The sequence below is a fragment of the Ursus maritimus genome, unplaced genomic scaffold, assembly GCF_017311325.1.
Source record: "Ursus maritimus isolate PB19 unplaced genomic scaffold, ASM1731132v1 scaffold_36, whole genome shotgun sequence".
Lineage (NCBI taxonomy): Eukaryota > Metazoa > Chordata > Mammalia > Carnivora > Ursidae > Ursus > Ursus maritimus.
Window position 1 is genome coordinate 2,381,616 of NW_024426230.1, and position 18,846 is coordinate 2,400,461.

Genomic DNA, 18,846 nt, shown 5'->3' on the forward strand with positions numbered 1-18,846 from the left:
CCGATGTCTTCACCTTCAGGCGCCCGTGCTACAGGGATGAGGGGGCGGATGGAAGGGTGCAGACTGCCTTGCAGGGGCAGACCCACCGAAACCCCCCACTGCGGAGCCCCAGGCTTATAGAGGGCAACGGAGGCAAGGCCACGCGGGCCATGGGCATGCGGAGGTGAGGGGCTTGACTCAAAGGTCTCACCATGGCGCCGGCTCAGGGCTCAAGACGGGGAAGGGGTCCAGGGGAAGCTCGAAAAACCTGGGGAAAGAAGTGCCAATCATGGGAGCCCCGCCCCCGCTAGCCCCGCCCCCAGCGCGTCCCCGGAAGCCGCACGCGAGCCTTGGCGGAGACCCCCGGGGTGTGAAAGGATCCTGGGACAAACGGCGCTTGTTCTGGAGCAGGCGCCCACCTAGATGGGGGCTCGTACCCTTGTCGCCTCGCCCACAGCCCGATCCTCCGGGGCCGGACCCAACTCGGGGGACCTAAGCAATGGGGACCACCCAGCGCCTGGAGACTACCGCTACCCACCCACCCCACGGATCCCAGACACTCCCGCCCCCCGCGGGCGGACCCACCTGCGCTGAGGGGAGGCGTGGGGCACGCTAAACTGCGGCGCCAGCCACCGAGCCCGGGCGCAGGCTAGAGCGGCTCCACGCCCGGCTCTCCAAGGCGCAGCGCCCTCTGCAGGCTTGGAGAAGGGCGGGCGGCGGAGTAGGCGGGCTCGCGAGGCGCGTGCGCCAGTCGTCTCTGGAAAGGCCGAGTCCCTGTAATTTGCCCTCTGGTGCCTATGAGTGCGCATGAGCGACGGTGTAGCGCGCATGAAAGCCGTGGGGCCTGCAATTTCAGTCAGCTGCTCAAACTGCAGTTTTTTCAGCAGCCGGGGACTCACGCAGTCACTATCCCACTGACCTCACTCTGGCCGCACGGGCCGCCTCCTACTTGCCACATCTAACGGGTGGAGTTTCCTGTCCTTATCTCCACTGGCCCCTGTAGCTTTTATGCGGCTGACTTCTTTCTGCTTGACACCCTTTCCTGGCTTCTCCTGCATTTCTGCCCCTCTCTTCTCATCTGTTCACCTTCTTCTCCCCTAAATGTTGGTGATCTCCAGGGCCCTTTCCTCACCTCCTGCCACATCACACACTATTCCTGGAAGAACATTCACAAATCCAAGCCTTCTCCTGCTTGGAGTTGGAACGGCCCCAGAGCTCTGTCCTGGACCCACAGGTTCTCTGGCCCCATACTTTCTCTGGGTGACTTCATCCATACTCATGGTTTTAATTACTACCTGTGAGCTGATAACACTCGAACTTGTGTCTCCAGCCCAGATGTCTAATGAGCTGTAAAAATGAACATATGTATGCACACACATATTCAAAAGCCCAGTGGACATCACCTGGGTGTTCCAGTGACATCTGAAACTCCAAAAGTGAAAAGATATCGTGTCCCTTCCATTCTTAAACTTTGGCCTTTATGTTTCCTATTATAGAGAATGGCACTATTCCCTCCCCACTTTTCCTTAGTAGCTCTTAAATACTCTCTCCATTCCCACTGCCCTAGAAATTAAGTTCCTTTCTTCCCTGATTGTTGAAAGTCTTTTCAATGTTCCCTCATCTCCACTCTGTCCCCTCCATTATGAGTCCATCCTCTGTGCTGCTGGATCAACTTTCCTAAAATGCAGATTTGATCATGTCAATCTCTGCCTAAAAGCTGTCTATGGCTCCTGGACCAGCTCAAGAAGGTTTCTTGGTGAGCCTTGATGGGGTTCAAGGTGGCCAGTGTGTGTGCATAAGCATATGTGATGTATTTGTGAGAAGTGTGTGTCCATGTGGCATGTGTTTATAACTCACACTTAAGAAAGTATGTCTTTAAATTCTGTATATTTATGTATATAAATATAAATATATATGAAGTAACCACTATATAGTCTGTCTTACCCAGGCCCTGTAACAAATTACAGAGGAAAGGACACTTTTCCTGACCTGTGTACTGTGGTCCTAGTGAGGAAAGAGTCACACCACTTATTGGTTATCTTTGTGTCAGGCATTGTGATGGGAGCTTTGCGTGCACATGGGATTACATGTGGAGGCAGTAAGCAGAGTGCTTGTGAACATGGACTCTAGAGCGCCTGGGTGCAGATCCTGGTTTTGCCACTTACTAGCTGTGAGATGTGGGACAAGGGACTTAACCTCTGTGTTGTGTCCTTTGTGTCTCGGTTTCCTCAACAGTAATGTAGAAAAAATATTACCTACCTGGGAGAGTTGAAGTGAGGATTAAATAAAAGAATCTATGTAAAGTGCTTAGCTTAGAACAGTGCCTATACCAAGTAAGGGCTCAATAAATAGTAATGGTAGTAATATTATTATTATTTCTAATCTTCATGAAAAATATACAGAACATTGAGGCTCGGAAAGATTAAGTAACTTGCTAAGGGCCATCCATGTAGTAAATGGCCAGATGGGACCTATGTCTGGTCTGGTCTAGCTCTCCCACCTCACCAATTATTCTTCTTCTTTTTCTTTTTCTTCTCCTTCTCCTTCTTCTTCTTCTCCTCCTCCTCCTCCTCCTCCTCTTCCCCCTCCCCCTCCTCCCCCCTCCTCCTCTTCTTTTTTTGTGCTCATCACCTGCTCTTGATTCCTGCTCTATACACATTCACGTGTACAACCAGACACCTGGGAACACAGATGCCCGCAGGTGCAGATTTTCCAGGTACCATCTTATATTCTAATCGCTAAGGGAGGAGGAAAGGGGGTGGTTGAAGGACAAAGTAGGCATGAAATAATTTTTAGTGATTAGCAATCTTGAAACTGGAAAGGTTGAATCAAGTAGGCTTAAGAGAGGAAGTGAGTCTCATGAAAGAATCTGCCTCTGAGAAGATAGGGCCTAGTTAAGGGAAGAGAAGGCGGGAAGGGCATTTGAGGTATGTGCTGGGACGTGAAGGTGGGGGAGGGAACAGACCTGGCTGCCTGGCAGATACCAGGTACCTCTGGAGGTAAGAACAATGGTATGAATGACAGGCGCCTTGCTGTAAGGCAAAGGGAGCTATCAGGAGTTATATTTGGTCTCCTGTGTGGGAGGAGCGGGAACCACTCAGGTGTCTGAGGGCCGTGATCTGAATGATGTTTAAGGAAGCGATCGTGCTGCCCTCTATGTAGAGAAAGGAACAAGCAATAATTGAGTACCAACTGAAGCCCACACATCGTCTTTAATGTACTCACTACCTGTATCAAGTTGGTATTATTATTTTTTTTAAAGATTTTTTATTTATTTGACAGAGACAGAGTCAGCCAGCGAGAGAGGGAACACAAGCAGGGGGAGTGGGAGAGGAAGAAGCAGGCTCATAGCGGAGGAGCCTGATGTGGGGCTCGATCCCACAACGCTGGGATCACGCCCTGAGCCGAAGGCAGACGCCCAACTGCTGTGCCACCCAGGCGCCCCTCAAGTTGGTATTATTATCCATATTTAAAATGAGGAGGAAACACAGCCGGAATTCAAACCAAAGCCTGGGTGGCTGCCCACTACATAGGTGGGAGCAGCCATTGCCAGAGGCTCAAATTTGACCTTCTTGAGGCCTGGAACCCTGGTTCTCTTCATGCTGACCACCTCTTCCCCTGCCAATTATTTCTCTGCAACCACTCCCCAACATACACACACACTTACAATGTTCCTAGAACCCTGAGCCAGTCATGGACCAGAGATGGTTTGGAGGGAGGAGGGAGACCATGAGGCCTGGGCCAGGACCCCAGTCAAAGCTTGGCTAGAAACCATGGTCTGCAGGCAGGGAGAGTAAGGAAGAGGTGAGTACCAGCACTAGTGGGGGGCCTTGTGCAGAGTGTGACAGTGTGTGAAATCTGTGGATATTTGTTTAGTATCAGAGCTGGGCTTGAGAGCATGCTGGGTGCCAGGGATACAGTGCAGGGCCAGAAAGACTTGGTCTGTCTTCCTGGAGCTAGACTTAATACAGTGCTGTGGTAGACTAGAACTTTCTGCAGTGTGGAAATGTTCAATGTCTGTGCCATCCAGAATGGTCACCACTAGCCCCATGTGGCTATTGAGCACCTGAAGTGTGCCTATCGCAATTGATCTAATCTAATCTAATTTTAATTTATTTACATTTGAACAGTTACATGGGGCTAGTGGCTAGTATTGGACAGAACAAGTCTCATGGGTGAGACAGACATGTCAGCATGTAAGCTAGAGTAGGACAGGGGCCCATGGGGAAGGGGCACTGACCTAGACTGAGGTCAAGGGGAGTTTGTCCTAGATCTGGTGATATATAATGGTTTACATTTCTTTTCTTAAACTCCTAATGTTTCTTTTTTCTTCCTGTAAAACTTGTCAGTGAAGAACAACATATATACTGAAAGTGTACAGCTTTGATCCCCCCACTATGGGGAAGGGGGTTATCATCTCCTAGAAATACAAGGTGTAGAGAGCAATGTGAGGAGCGGGGCCAGTGAGTGGATACAGACCCATTATGAGGTAAGACTTTCTAATAATTAAAGCTGTCTAAAGATGGAATAAGTGAGTTGTGAGCTTACCATCATGGGAGGTAATGAAGCATGTGCTGTTCAACCACTTTTTGACAATGTGGTAGAGGACATGCAAGGACCCACCCCAAAGTTCTGAAAGGTTCTGATCCTTGGGATGGACCAGGGGACCAGAATGACTCAAAGCCCAAAAAGACCCTCTATTTCACCCATTCCGCCAGAGTCCTGGAGTACCTCGGGCACTTGGTCGGAGTGCTTGGATTTTTTTTCTCTTCTCCCTGCTCCCCAGTTTCTTCTGCCAGGCTGGGAAAATTCCTCAGTGGCCCTCGGTGCCACCATATGCCCATAGCACACTTCCTGGCTGGCGAGAAGGAAGGAAGGGGCTCTCTGATGATATGGGGAGGAGAGGCCCAAAAGACAGAAGGACCCCAAAGGGAAAGTCCCCGCAATAGAGCATTGTATTTCACCCAGGGCACAGTGGGTGATGACTCATGCTGGCATTTCGGGGGGAAGGGATGCAGGGAAAGCATCCAGGAAATGGGGCTGAAAGGCTGGAAAAACTCCCTAAGCCAGAAGTGGAGCCTCTGTTACAGGAGCCAGGTGCTGCACGGTGGGGTGGCGGCGATGACAGCATTGCCTTCCAATTGCTCAGAGTGAGATAGGAAAGCTGAAGGGACTCCATTTTAGAAAGGCTTCACTTCTGCTGTTTCTCTGCTAGGCCCCCTTTACTCATGCTCTGTATTTCACCTTGCATCCGAGTATACCCAAGAAGGACTCCTTTGCTCCCGGTCCAAGAGGGAGGCAAGAAAGTGAATCGTTCTCTGAGTTTCATCCCAGGCCCCTGTACACCTGGTAATATCTAAGGAGAATCAGATCCTGAGCGTGTTCCAGGACAATCGCTTCGAACAACCTCGGTAGGCATTGGTGTCAACACCCCCTACCGTAGCGATTTATGGAGTAACACCGTCATTTGCCTTTGATCGGGCCCTACCCTGGATGCCTAGAAGAACATGTGCCCTAGACCCCTTTCCCATATAAACCCCTAACCCCAAGCGATGGAGAGACTCATTCCTTTTCTCAGTGTCCCAGACACTCTGTCTGCTAGACTCTATCACTTACGCTATTCAGTAAACTCTGCTCTCACGTCCCCCTGGCTCGAGTTTGAATTCTATCCTATGTGAAGCCAAGGACCCTCTTAGCTGGTCCTGTGGCACCCTGTCTAGGTCCTCGGACCCAGCCTGCCCGCATCAAGAGCACTGGTGGAGGTGGGAATGTGGCCAAGGAGCTCACTGTCTGGCAGGGCCAGAGTAGCAACCACCTCTGAACAACTCCAGGGGGCGCTTTGGGTTTAGGGCCTACAAAATGTGAGTAGTGCCAGGAGGCAGCAGCCCTGAGGTTCCACACTCACATGAGAAACAGAAGCCTTGGAAGAAGGTGAGACTGTGGGTGTCTGGAGCACGAAGGGGTATATGCTCTGGCTGATAGATAAAACGCAGTGGCGGGGGGTAGGGGGGTAGGGGGACGAACAACTAGTCCCTGAAAGGAGGAACTGCTTCCTTGGGGGTAGACCCAGCCCTTACCTCTTCCCTGTCCCCTTCATTCATTCGACAGATAAGCAACTAAGTGTCCTCTGTGCTGGGACACAGTGACAGGCATGGGGGCCATAGCGGCGAGGAAAACACAGATACAGCCCCTGCCCTCATGGAGCTTATGGCCTAGAGTAGGGCTGTCCTGTAGAACTTTCTGGATGATGGAAATAGTGTAGAGAGGCAATCAAATAACTGTATGAGCAAGTGTAAGGTTACAGTCATGCCCTTACAGAGAGGGGTGTAGTGCTGGATGTGTCCTCTGGGTCGGGGAGTTGGCCTGTCTGGGGTGGGGGAGATTTCCCAGGGAAGTGAGCTTAGGGCTGGGGCTGTCGATGTGGGGCAGGAACCCTGGTTTGAGGCTGGCTGCTCAACTCCTCTCTGCCACTCCAACAGTGGGGCCTGCGGGGCCTGCATTCTAGCTCATTCTGTGAGGTATAGCACCCCCATCTGCACTCTCACTGTGAACTACCCAAGGAGGCTCATTTGACCGCATGTCCCCTCACCTAGCCTGGTGCCACAGTGGTTGTGCAAGAAACATTGACACAATCCAGCAATCATCAAGCAACAATCATTGAGCCCCAGAACAGCTCACCCTGCAGCAGCGACCTACCGAGACTGCCACGGCCCCTGCTGTCATTGAGCCTATACTTGAGTTGGGGAGACACACCCTGTAAAAACAAATACACACAAAAGGTGATTTTTGCCAGTCATATGTGCCCCAAGGAAAATTAAAGAAAGGAATGACATAGAGTTCGTGGTGGTGGGAGTCCTGGGAAAGAATGGATGAGGGAATGAATGAAGGGCAAGTACTTAAAGTCAGAGCACACACACACTGCAACCCACTGGGCTGCGTCAGGGATTGGAAGGGGAGCCAAGACTCTCAGATCCCAGGGCGGGGAGCTTGGGGCCAAGTAGGGAGGGGTGGTCAGGGGTAGCTGCACTCCAGGCCTCATGAACAGGCCTGAGTGCTGGGGGAGGAAATGGACAGGGAGTGCTGTGGAAACTCAGAATTCTGAGTAAGGAAGGAGTACACCCAGAAGTGCTGACAGGAGCAGCACTGCGTGCCGGTCCCCCTGCACCCCTATTCATGACTCAGGTTTGAGCTCCGAGGGGAGGAGTGGGGCACGAAGGGCATGGCATTGAGGTTCAGGGAACTTGCCTTGGGTTGACCCGCCTCCCTGGGGCCTGCCCCCCCTCACCCCCCCGTAGAGGTCTTGGGGGGAAGGGGGGGCCCATAGCTGGCATCTTTACTGGGCAGTCCTCTCCTGGGCCCAGGCCCCTGAGCAGGGGTTGTGGAGGCTGAGATGTGTATGGTGAGTGGGATTGAGGCCAAGGACTGAGGAAAACTAGAGAGCGGCAGTCTGGGGTGGGTCAGTCCTGGGCACATAGGCTGGCCCAGCCCACCTGACTCCAGGTAGAGAAGTAGGACCCTCTCAAGGAGCTCCCATCGGGCTTGGGAGCTCAGCCACGTTCTGGGTGGTATGGACACTCCAGGCATTGTTCTGTTCTGTTCTGTGAATGTATGTGTATGCATGTGCTGGGGGGACGGTCCAAGAGCCAACACCTGACCTGGGGGTGGGGATTGACCTTATCTAGGGAGTGGGGTGAGGACATCTATAGCTCTGATACTAGTCAAGAGCCAAATGAGTATCAGAGTTTCCCCAGAAAGGGGCAGGAGCAATGGAAGAAGGCAGAAGTTTCTAGGACGTTGAGATGGCCCTTGTGAGAATAATTCTGGTGGGTAGAAATGGGGCTGGAGTTGGGAGGGGGTGGCACCTCGGGCAGCAGAACAGCTGGAGTGAAGGCACGGAAGGGAGTGTGGTCAAGTTGAGAAGAGCAACTCTGAATTTGGCCAGGGCGTCCTTGGGGCAAGTGAACTTGGGAACACTTTCGCCATCCTGCCCAATCTCCAGCCTTCTCCGCTAAAAACAAAAGATCGTCCCAAACGAAAACCAAACAAAACCCCCAAAAACCAAGCAACCAAGGCAGGGGGATGCTTGGGAAAGAGCCCGTGCTCTGGAGTCCTACGTTGAAGCTAGACTCTTTTGCTGTAAAGACTCGCAACCTGGACAAGTACCTCAACTTCTCTGAGCCTGTTTCCAAAGCTGTAAGAGAGTACTGACCTCATGTGGCAGATGTGAAAAGACCACGACCTCAGTGGACTGTTCGGGTCATTGTGGGTGCTCAACAGAGGCTAATGCCCTCAGCCTCGACCATAACACGAGTCTCTGACTGGCTCAGCTCTGTTCAAGTGACGGTGAAAGTCCAAAGCTGGGTCACCTTTGCTCCCTCCTGCATGAGCCCCTCTGAGGATGCCAAGCGCTGTTTGTGGAGTTCTGGCTTTGCGTGTTTCTTCTGGAACCGCCTCTCCGAGAAGTGGGAGCCAAGACCTGCTCACTGGAGGACAGGTGCATATGTGTCTGAACCTGCTCACAGAGATTGCACCAGGCTGACCCTACTTCCTCCCTCTGCCTCTTTCCCAGCATTTCTCACAGGCTCCTCCATTTCCGAGGGCCTAGAACGGGGTCCCTTTCCCTCCTAGATTCCCTCATTACGAAGTTAAGCACAAGCAGTTTCCAGTTCCTCTGCTCTCTGGCACACAAGCCCAGGCAGGCCCCAGACCCCTTGACCTTGCTCCAAGCAAGCTGGCCCACTTCTAAGCTCCCTGAGGCACCTCAGTACAGAGGGCCGCAGCATTCACGCAGAGAAGGTCCAGCCCATGCCTGTCCTTCGCCCCAGCTAAGGGCGGGTTCTGTCTCTGCAGCTCAGCATGAGCTCAACACGGGCCAGGTTGGCCTGGTCAAACGGGAAGCCCCGGGGCTCTGTGAATGGTCCCTGGGCAGGGGCACCCATGGTTGCGTGTGGGGTGGGGCCGCCGGCCAAGGGGTGTGTCAGGGAGGGATCAGGACAGACTGAGATGAGCAAGGGTGCCCCTGGATGCCTGGAGGCAGGAACTGAGATAGAGATGAGGTTTTGCGGGAAAAGGAAGGGATGAGAATGTTGTAAAAGTGAAACCTGAAAGGAACGAGAGTTGTGTGTGGCCTGGGAGGCAGCCTAGCTACACTGACCCCTCCTGCTTCTTTGAGTCCCCACCCTGGGTCTCTCCATCACTGTCTAATTGTCTCATGATGATAACTGAAAGCACTTCGAGAGCCAGGCCTTTGTTTCACAAGGCCTGCCTGCACCCGTTTGTCTTTCCCTGCCCAGGGCTGGGCGCAGAGGAGGATGCGACTGACGCCAGCTGACAGGGAGATGGAAGGGCAGGGAGCACATTCAGCACCGGGGCCAGGGAAAGGGCAGGGGAGGATGGGCTGTGGGGCTAGGAGGAGCAGTAGAAGAATGTGGGGCCTGAGAAGGCATAGGCAGAAGGGTCCAGACAGAGGGGCTTTGTGGAAGGGTGGGCCAACCAAGGGGGCGAGGACCAGGGACCAGACGGGATGGGGGGGCAGGCTGTAGCAAAGTGACTTCTGAGGTCACCATGGGGGCTCTGCCCAGGGATGGGGAGACCAAGGAGCTGGAGGGGCCTCAGAAAATATCTGAGAGAGTCAAGGCCTCTGAGAACTATGGGTGGGTGGGAGCCAGGATGAGGAAGGAAAAACACCCGGCCTAGGCCTAACCACCACATCTTTATTTGCCCATTGGGCTCGGGCTCCTGTGGGGCCCTCATGTGGGCTTTCCTTTCCCCTTGCCTGAATTCCCACCCCCTTCTCACTCGCATCACCCAAAGGGGCCTTCAGGAACTGATGGGAACTCCTCCTCAGTGACTTGTCCCGAAAGCTGGAATCTACACCCCTTGGTCCAGCCCTTGCTCATCTCTGTCTGTTCTGATCCTTCCCTGACACATGCCTTGACTGGCCACCCCACCCCACACACAACCAGGGGTGCCCCTGCCCAGGGACCATTCACAGAACCCTGGGGCTTCCTGTTTGACCAGGCTGACCTGGCCCATTTTGAGCTGCAGAGACAGAACCCGCCCTTAGCCGGGGCGAAGGACAGGCACGGGCTGGACCTTCTCTGCGTGAACGCTGCGGCCCTCTGTACTGAGGTGCCTCAGGGAGCTTAGAAGTGGGCCAGCTTGCTTGGAGCTAGGTCAAGGGGTCTGGGGCCTGCCTGAGTTTGTGTGCCAGAGAGCAGAAGAACTGGAAGGAGCTTGTGCTTAACTTCATAATGAGGGAATCTAGGAGGGAAAGGGACCCCTTTTGTGTCTCAGTACGTGTCCTTTATTTTCTTAATTTGAAGTAATCAAACCTCCCCTCTCTCTCTCCCCATTTTTTAAGTCTCTGGCCAGTATCGCTTCCCTTGGTTCTCTAATGGAGCCAGTTGCTTCCTCCTGTATTCTCAGGATACTCTGTGTGAACTTGGCTACGGCACCCATCTCACAAGCTTAACTAGTCTTCCCTGGGGCCTGACATGGTGCTGGAAAGAGTGCAGGCATAAATAAACATTTTTTTGGAATGAACATTGATACCCCCTGCCAATGTCCTGAGACTCTGTTACTAGGTTTCTCAGATCTTGAATCTCTTCCACCTCCAATCAACTCACTGTCCACGTTTCACTCCCTCAGAGCTCTGTTACTCTAGCTTGTTTCGAACAGTGACCGACGCTTGTTGGAGGGACGCAGGGTGGTGTGCCGGAAAGAACACTGCTCCTCTGGTTTCTTGGGATACCAGGACTGAGGTCCCACTCCACGTGGTGTGGACCCTCGGGGCCTCAGTTCGTTCACTCACTTCCTCCACTCAGTGGAAACTCTAGATGGCTTCTAAGGTCTTCAGGGCTGAAGTGAAAATCCTTTGTGGGCCAGGGCCTGGTTTGTCTTGTGCTCTGCGTTCCCAAAGTCAAGAACGGTGACCGATGCGGAGCACAAGCTTAAATATTTGTCAAGAGAAGGAACTGACAACTTCGATTGCTACATACTGCCTAGGGTTTTATACGTGTTCCTTCATTTCATTCCCAGAGTGGTAGAGCCAGAACTTGTATGTAGATGTGCGTGACTCTGAAATGCCTATTCTTCCCAAATCCCCTGTGGCCCTTAGGCAACAACGCCGTAGTGCAAGGCTTTGTTCTAATGACGGCCGGCAGCCGGCCGTGGAAGGCTGCCGGCCCAGAGGCCCTTATTGGTACTGTAGCTTATAGGCAACGCTTCTGTCCCTCGCCAACCTTAGGAGGTAATAGGAACTGAGGGTGGCGAGTGGAAGGGGGTCAGTGGGTGCTGAGGACATCTGAGCACTGTGGTCTACATGGGGTGCTTGGCCAAATGGCGGGATTTAGGTACAGTTCCAGACGCGTGCTAAGCCAGCTCAATCAATCATTCAATCAGTCCCGATTAGTTGCCTTTGGTGGTTTCTGTGGCATGTATACCCTTGCTGAGGCTGAATTCAAGCAACAAACGTGAAGTTACCCCGGACGGCGAGCTAGAAGAGGAGTGCAGAGTCAGCGCTCACAAGCCACTGAGCCGCCCTCCAGCACATCACTGGAGCGGGAAGCTGTGCCGTCCCCAGAAGCCACAGGAAGGTCACAGCTTCCGCACATGCTATGGCAGCCTGAGAAGCCTCAGCTCTCACTCTGCCTTTTGTAAAGATTAGAAACAGTCTTTGCGCCTCTGACTGACAGCAGCCATCCCATTACATTGATGGCCAGCTAGGATGCTGCTGGCGAGGCTCCCTCAGAGTGGCCCTTGGCTCCTCTTTGCCACATCCCCCGTGCTGCCTTGTCTCAGGCTGGGACAGCCCTCGGAGCAGGCCAGGCAGCCGTAAAGGGCTCTTGCAGTCAATTCCTCAGGAAGCAATTCAGGCGGTACCGTCCTGAGAGGAAGGATGGGTGCCAACAGCTACTCCTCTGCCTCTCACTTGGACTTGGACAGTACTTTCCTCCCAAATGTCAGGAAATCATAAACACAAAGGAATCTGCCCTTGCCGCCGTGAGATCAGGCCCAGCTAGAAGGCAGCAGGCATCCCTGAGGAGATGGTGGGCTGCGGGGGTGGGGAAGTACTGCAAGACCGGGGTGCACCTGCTTCTGGTCGTGAGGGACCCTGTTCCCCAGTGAGGCGTGGAAACAGGCCTTGCGGCCTGAGATGGGCAGCTCTACAGGGAAGAGCAGGCACACATCTGGAGGAAAGGGGTTTTGTCCTGGCAATGGAACTCCTTGAGGGCTTAAACATTTTACGTATCTTGGAGTCTTTCTCTCCAGCACTTAACACTTGGCTGAGCACACAATCAACAGCCAACACTTGCTGAAAGAGAAATGAGACTTTTATTAGCCTCCAGAGTGTTTTTCAATACTAAGGCAGAAAGTGAAATGTAGGGGCAGGTAAAATGAAGGCATAAAGGAGGATCCATCAGGGCCCCCAGGGCTCTCCCAGGACACACAGTGGAGGGCATTTCTTTCTATCAAGGGTATGCAGTATGCAGGAGACGCTGCCTGCTTTCACTGAGCCAGGCCTTACCACGTCGCCCGAGAGAGAGCAGAGTTATGACGTCAGGCCTGGAGGGTCAGAACTTGCTAGTGTAGAGGGTCATAATCCACTTGGGCATACGGAGGAAGCCAGGCAAGTAGGAGGCCAGCCAGCCCAGGCTGGAGCCATGGGAGAGGACAGAGCTCAAAGACAAATAGTCTTGGACAGGGCGGCCTGCGAACCACGGGAAGAGGAGGAGGGTTCGATCTTCATTTCCCACTCCTTAGACACCTCCACCTTGGCTGAAGAGCCCGAGTGGGATGTGAGGGAAGAAGGAACAGGGAGAGAGTGTGGGAGAAGGAGGAGTGAGCAGGCAACGAAGAAAGGAAGGTCCAGGCTGGCTGCTGGGCCAGAGCTCTTACCATCCACATCCTGAAGGCTGTAGCGTCGAGCAAGGTCACAAGATGGCAGCACCTTCCCACTCAGGCTCAGGACATTGGGGTCTATGGGCACAAATACAGCTGAGAGGCATGCAAGTGACAAGTGACGCAGTGTGACAAGGTTTGGGCCCAATCGGACAGGGCACCACTGACACAGGCTTGCTTAGGTACCCAGAATTCTTTCTGTTCCTAGGAAGGTTCTCAGACCTCTGACTCCTGGCTACACTTCCTGTAAGCCAGTTCCACCCAAACCTCAAACTGGGCCATTTTGGGTCTCCAGAAGCCAGAGAAAACAAGGGTATATTCCTCAACCACCTCCTGAGCTGGGACTCAGGACTGGATGCCATCACCCTGCGGATTCTCCAGGCCCTTCCTCCCTCCCTCCCTCCCTCCCTGTCTCTCACTCTTTCTTTCTCTCTTTCAGATTTATTTATTTGGGAGAGAGAAAGAGAGCAAGAGCACACAGAGGCAGAGGGAGAAGCAGACTCCCCACTGAGCAGGAAGCCCGATGTGGGGCTCAATCTCAGGACCCCGGGATCATGACCTGAGCCAAAGGCAGATGCTTAACCAACTGAGCCACCCGGGCGCCCCATCTCCAGGCCCTTTCTTGTTACCACCTGCCCCCGACCTCTTTACCTGTTGCCAAAGCCACCACACATTTGCCACTCATTTCTGTGGTCTCCGCAGAGGAGAAATTAGATATGAGCTGAAACACAGGGGCAGAGAAGTGAAGGGCTAATCTCCAAGAGAACTGCCCACATTTCTTCCCCACTTTCAGCTCCTATTCCAGGAGAGACAGGCCCTCATCACTGCACCTGCAGGACTCAGAAGGTGCTGGAGCCACTCTTCCCTACATCCAGGTGAGCCCCGTATTCTGGCACCAGGACCCACTGCCACTCCTAAGTGGAAGCATCTTGGGATATGTCTGGACCTCCTAGCCTAGTTCAGTGCAGGCGTCAAGAGCATGGGCTTCAGGGCACGAAGCCTTTCCACTTATGACATACATGACCTTGAGCAAGTTTCTAACCTTTCCAGGTTTCGGTTTTACCATCTGTAGAATGGAGATAATATCACCCCTACAGGATAAAGGGCATAACGTGTGTCCAGTGCTCGGGCCCGCGCCTGCCACAGCACAGCAGGTGCAGGGGACTGGCTCTCTGTTATTGTTACTGTCTTGTTACTGTGGATGGAGAGGCAGAGTCCTCTGCACCTTCTGCCTCCCTCACCCTCCCCTTGCCCACCTGCTTCAACAGGGGATCATCGGCATTGTCGTTTTTCACCGCGACCTCCTTCATTAGTTCTGTCTGCACCAACCCTGGCCACAGAGACACGTAGCTGACCCCATGGCGCCGCAGCTCCTGGGCACAGTCCGCAGCCAGCCTGTCACACTGTAGAAGGACAGAATGCAGGGTGAGAGCCAGGGCACCTGGCCACATCGCCTTCCCCTGCTGCCTTCCCTGACCCAGCCCCCTGACCCTTCCCGGGAGCTCTGTCTCAGCTATCTACCTCCCCAGTGTGCTGCCTAGTCTGGCCACCCAAAAGCAGCCCGGGCAGAGGAACCGTCTATGGAGGGGCAGAGGGGGAAGAGGGGGTCGGTCGGCCTTACTACTCTGACCCCTGGGCATTGTATCTCCTGAGCTATAGGTACTGTCACTGTCCGATGCCTCCCTGACCCCCGTGCTAGTGGGTCCTCACCGCAGCTTTGCCCACGCCATAGGGGACATTGAAGAAATACTGCAGCCCCCCAATGGAGGAGATGACCACGATGAGCCCCCGGCCAGCTGGAACCATGAGCCGTGCTCCATACACCGAGCACAAGTAATGGCCTCTAGAGGGTGGGGCAGGGAAGGAGAAGGAGTAAATGATGTTGGCTGCTTGCCTCACTGCTGTAGCCCTGGAAGCTTCCTCTGCCCTCCAGTGGCTGTGACAGCCTACAGAAGGCCACATATGGGTAGCCGCAGACCTAGGGAATCAAGGGCTAGAGGCCACTTCCTGAGACGAACACTGGTGAAACGAGCCACCAGTGGATGAGTGTAAATGAAAAACTCAGTTTTCCACCCTTCTATGTAGGGAAAACCCAGTGCGCACATACTCGGTGGCCAGAAAAACATTTCATCTGCATGGGAAACAGGACCCTCCAAGTGGAAACAAGGAGAGAGAATTATAGTTTCAAAAGGAAAGCCCAAGCTAAGGTAATACAGAGGAAAGGCACAGTAAATGTATACATGAATGTGTGTGTGGGGGGGGGAAGGTGAGCACATGTTGCTGGGCTTCCCAGAGGGTCACCAAGTGGCCTTTACTTTGGAAAATTCATCAGGGCCCAAGGGCCGAAGTCTGGACCTCTCGGCCTTACAGGCTCATAACCCTGACTCGAAAGAGATGAGAGTGTGGAGGGCCTTCCCCTTCGGAGGGGTAACCAGTTACCAGTCTTTGGGTTTTCTTTTCTTGCCTCTTAGCTCACCACCCTTCCATGTCCTCATCATCTTTCTACCCTGGAAGAACTGGATTCTAATCCTTCTTCCCTGGGATTACCACTAGAAGCTGTGGGTGTTCTTAAATGCTTTAGTCACAGATTTTCAGATAATCTCTTAGTTACTCCCCTAGGTGGCTGATCACACCCAGAGTGCGGTTTCTGAGAGGGCTCCATCGTTCCAACAATAAAAAAAGAGACACAACTGGTGTATCATGCCAGGTGGACTCTACGTGCTCTGTTTCATCGCACTCCCATGCCAGACGTATGTGCAACTCTGACATGGGAGTGCCCCTGCCCGCGGCTCTGCTGGAGTGAGGATATGGAGGCTAAAATGGCAGGCGCTCACTCTCGCTGACCTTCTCTTGACCTAAAACAAAAGAATTTCTTCCTCTAACCATTTTTGTCAATGTTAACGACAGGTGGTGTGCCTCACTGAGGAAAGGAGGCTCCCTTCCGGGCCACGCATTTGGATGTGCAGAGTAAGGCAGGAGAGAGGCCAAGAGCAAGTTCAGACGAAAATTACTGACAGAAACGAGGTAAAACTCAACGTTCCCAAGTACAGATGCACCTGGATAGAAATTCTCCAGAGGTGTAAGACAAATGGGACAAGAAGGAGAAGAAAGAGATGGGGAGCTCAGAGGGACAAGGAGAGGGCACATGGGGAAAGGTCCAGGCCCTCAGCTGAGTGAGTGAGGGGAACCTGGCCCTTGTGGTGGGACAAAGGGAACACTCACCTCAGTCCCACATTGTTGATATCATCCCAGATGGAGGCAGGGATTTCCCAGAATGCTTTCTTAATGTTCTTCAAAATTGCCTGGAAGGCATAGTAAGTGTGGTGAATTGGATGATCTGAGGGCACGAAGGTATGAGGGGCTGGAGAATGAAGGGGACAGTGAGTGGGGATGAGGACTCCAGGGTCAGAGGGGGAGATTAGGAATGCGGAGCTGGAATCAAAGTTTAAAGGGTACCGGGGCTCCGGCATAGGCGTTGTTGACCAGCACATCCAGACGCCCCCGCTGTTCCCGATCCACTTGCTCAAACAAGCTTCGTACTTCACTCTCCTGGCTTGAATCACACACCACAGGGACACACTGGCCCCCTCGAGATTGGGCCTGGTGAGGGACAGAGGGAATATGAGTTTACAGCTGCACGTGAGTGTGAGACATGAGGCAACTCTCTTCAACTCCCAGCTTGGGGGGCTGAGAGGGCAACGGTAGGAATCAACGCCTGCAGCTGCGGGAAGACGGTGAGCAATACCGCCCTCTGGTGTCTGTTTGAAGAGCTTCAGGAATGCTAGGTCTTTTCCCCACACACTGGGATTTCAGGTTTAAAATCTACATTTACTGAGGCCTACCACGGACAAGGCATTGTCCACTGCTAGTGGGAGGCAGGGGCACTGCTCCTGAGAAAGGAGTATCTCTTTTTCCTTGTCCTCGATCATTCCCATCTCTCATGCTCTGAGCTCCCACCCTTCACCACCCACGTGTAACCCCTACTCAGTCCCAGACTATCACCTCACAATGCTCCCACCTAGTAACTGAAAAACCAAAACTCTCAGCTATGAACTATTTCTACTTTCCGTTCCATCTCACTCTCCACAAATGTGTCCCCATTCTCTAACTTCACAGGAAGAAAAATACCTTACTCAAGACCAATCCTTTTATTCTCCAGATTCATGCTCTGGGTCCCACCCTTTCACCTCTTTGCTTCCTAACTGCTCACCCATGTTCCCAGAGCATTCTGTGCCTGCCTCTGATTTCCTGCTGAGCCCCATCTTTTAAAAGCAGAAGTGACTGGGGCGCCTGGGTGGCTCAGTCGTTAAGCATCTGCCTTCAGCCCAGGGTGTGATCCCAGGGTCCTGGGATCAAGCCCCGCATTGGGCTCCCTGCTGTGTTGGGAGCCTGCTTCTTCCTCTCCCACTCCCCCTGCTTGTGTTCCCTCTCTTGATGGCTGTCTCTATCTCTGTCAAATGAATAAATAAAATTTTTTAAAAAATAAAAAAATAAATAAAAGCACAAGTGACATCTTACTAGTCTTGGTTAACCTCAGTGCTTCATGTGATGTCTGGCAAACCAAATATTCATTTAACTGAAAATACACTTTTCCAGTAGAAAAGTCAAGCGTAAGTGTACAGCTCAATAAGGTTTTGCCTAAAATAGAGGAAAGCACAGGTTCACAACCTTTTGATTGCAATTCCAAAACCCCTGAAGATCTCAAACAGAAAGTTTTTTCGGGGCGCCTGGGTGGCTCAGTCATTAGGCGTCTGCCTTCAGCTCAGGGCATGATCCCGGTGTTCTGGGATCGAGCCCCACATCGGGCTCCTCCGCTAGGAGCCTGCTTCTTCCTCTCCCACTCCCCCTGCTTGTGTTCCCTCTCTCGCTGGCTGTCTCTCTCTCTGTCAAATAAATAAACAAAATCTTAAAAAAAAAAAAGAAAAAAGAAAAAAAAGAAGGAAACCTCAATTAAAAAAAAAAAAGTTTTTTCATAAAACTCAGTGGCAAACTTTGACCTGATCTGAAGTTATTTATGGGCTTTATTTATTCTAGTTTGAGTAAATACTCACTATGTGTTGAGGAATATTATGACGTCAGGTAAGGGATTAGTGGAAGGAGTGGTTAATGGGAAGGGCTACCTCAGGTGGTTTCTGCCCCTGGTTCCAGAGGAAGCACCCACCTCCTCAGCAGTGGCCCGCAGGGTGTCCATATGGCGGCCAGTGATGTAAACTGTGGCACCTGCTTGGCAGAGTTGCAAGGCGATGCCACGGCCAATACCTCTGGAAGCACCAGTCACCACGCACACTTGGCCCTTCATTGGCGCTTCCATGATTCACAAGCAAAAGGGGGAAATCTGTGGCAGCAAAGACTTGCTCAAGGAAGGCTGCAAACTGTGTATGTGGAAGGATGACCCGGATAGGGGTAGGAGGGGGAGCCAGGGTTGGGATCCTTTGAGCAGAGAGAAGTTTCAGAGTGGGACGACAGTGCAGGCTCCGGGACAAGGCTGTTGGTCCTTTTTGGGAGGCGAACGAGTTAAGCCACTGCCGCGCGGCTAGGAGCCGTCGAGGGACTATGACCCCAGGGGCTGGGTAGGGCTGGGTAGGGCTGTCCAGGGCTAGACACCTACCAGGACCTCAAAGAGGCTGACCGGGTGGGGTTCTGGCGCGGCAGCCCCTCACGGCGGGTCCACGCAGGCTGCCGGGCTATCTGAAGCCAGAGGCGCGGCTTCCAGGTCGGCGGTGAGCGCGGCCCAGGGGCCCTGAGTCCTAGGTGGTGGGACCCTTACCTGCTTCCCGTGCGGTCTTGGAGTCCCGGCGCCGTCTAGCTCGCGAAGTCCCTGGACTTCGAGAACTTCAATTTCGGCCGCGGGGGCAGGATGGGGTGACTGCAACCAAGTCAGAGCGTGAAGCTGGAGAGCCAGTCCTCGTTCTAATCGGGAATCGGCGGCGGGCGTGGAGGAAAAGGTCGGTCTGGGCTGATCCT

General features: G+C 53.1%; 1 protein-coding gene across 4 annotated transcripts; it reads right to left on the minus strand.

The window, feature by feature from the left end:
- Positions 1–3,342: 3,342 nt before the first annotated feature.
- On the minus strand, positions 3,343–18,789 carry DHRS1 (dehydrogenase/reductase 1). 4 transcript variants are annotated; one of them, XM_040620783.1, is made up of 10 exons: positions 18,491–18,626; positions 18,044–18,376; positions 16,339–16,482; positions 16,105–16,184; positions 14,593–14,725; positions 14,139–14,285; positions 13,534–13,603; positions 12,880–12,960; positions 6,676–6,733; positions 3,343–4,837 (listed from the first exon to the last, which is right to left on the minus strand). In XM_040620783.1, the coding sequence occupies exons 2-9, from the start codon at positions 18,191–18,193 to the stop codon at positions 6,708–6,710; spliced, it is 831 nt and encodes a 276-aa protein (XP_040476717.1). In that variant the 5' UTR covers positions 18,194–18,376; positions 18,491–18,626; the 3' UTR covers positions 3,343–4,837; positions 6,676–6,707. The 4 variants fall into 4 exon arrangements, with proteins under 4 accessions (XP_040476717.1, XP_008707023.2, XP_040476716.1 ...); XM_008708801.2 differs by lacking the exons at positions 3,343–4,837; positions 6,676–6,733; positions 18,491–18,626 and adding exons at positions 12,297–12,691; positions 18,650–18,789 and having other exon boundaries at positions 18,044–18,217; XM_040620782.1 differs by lacking the exons at positions 3,343–4,837; positions 6,676–6,733; positions 18,491–18,626 and adding exons at positions 12,297–12,691; positions 18,650–18,730.
- Between the last annotated feature and the right edge of the window lie 57 nt (positions 18,790–18,846).

What these genes read in the sequence shown, in the direction of transcription:
- DHRS1 (XM_008708801.2), bottom strand. Translation starts at nt 18,193, where the DNA reads ATGGAAGCGCCAATGAAGGGCCAAGTGTGCGTGGTGACTGGTGCTTCC. An exon ending in TGCGGGCCACTGCTGAGGAG is followed by an intron (nt 16,483 to 18,043) that starts GTGGGTGCTTCC and finishes GTCCCTCACCAG; the next exon opens with GCCCAATCTCGAGGGGGCCA. An exon ending in ATGGCGTGGGCAAAGCTGCG is followed by an intron (nt 14,286 to 14,592) that starts GTGAGGACCCAC and finishes GTCCTTCTACAG; the next exon opens with TGTGACAGGCTGGCTGCGGA.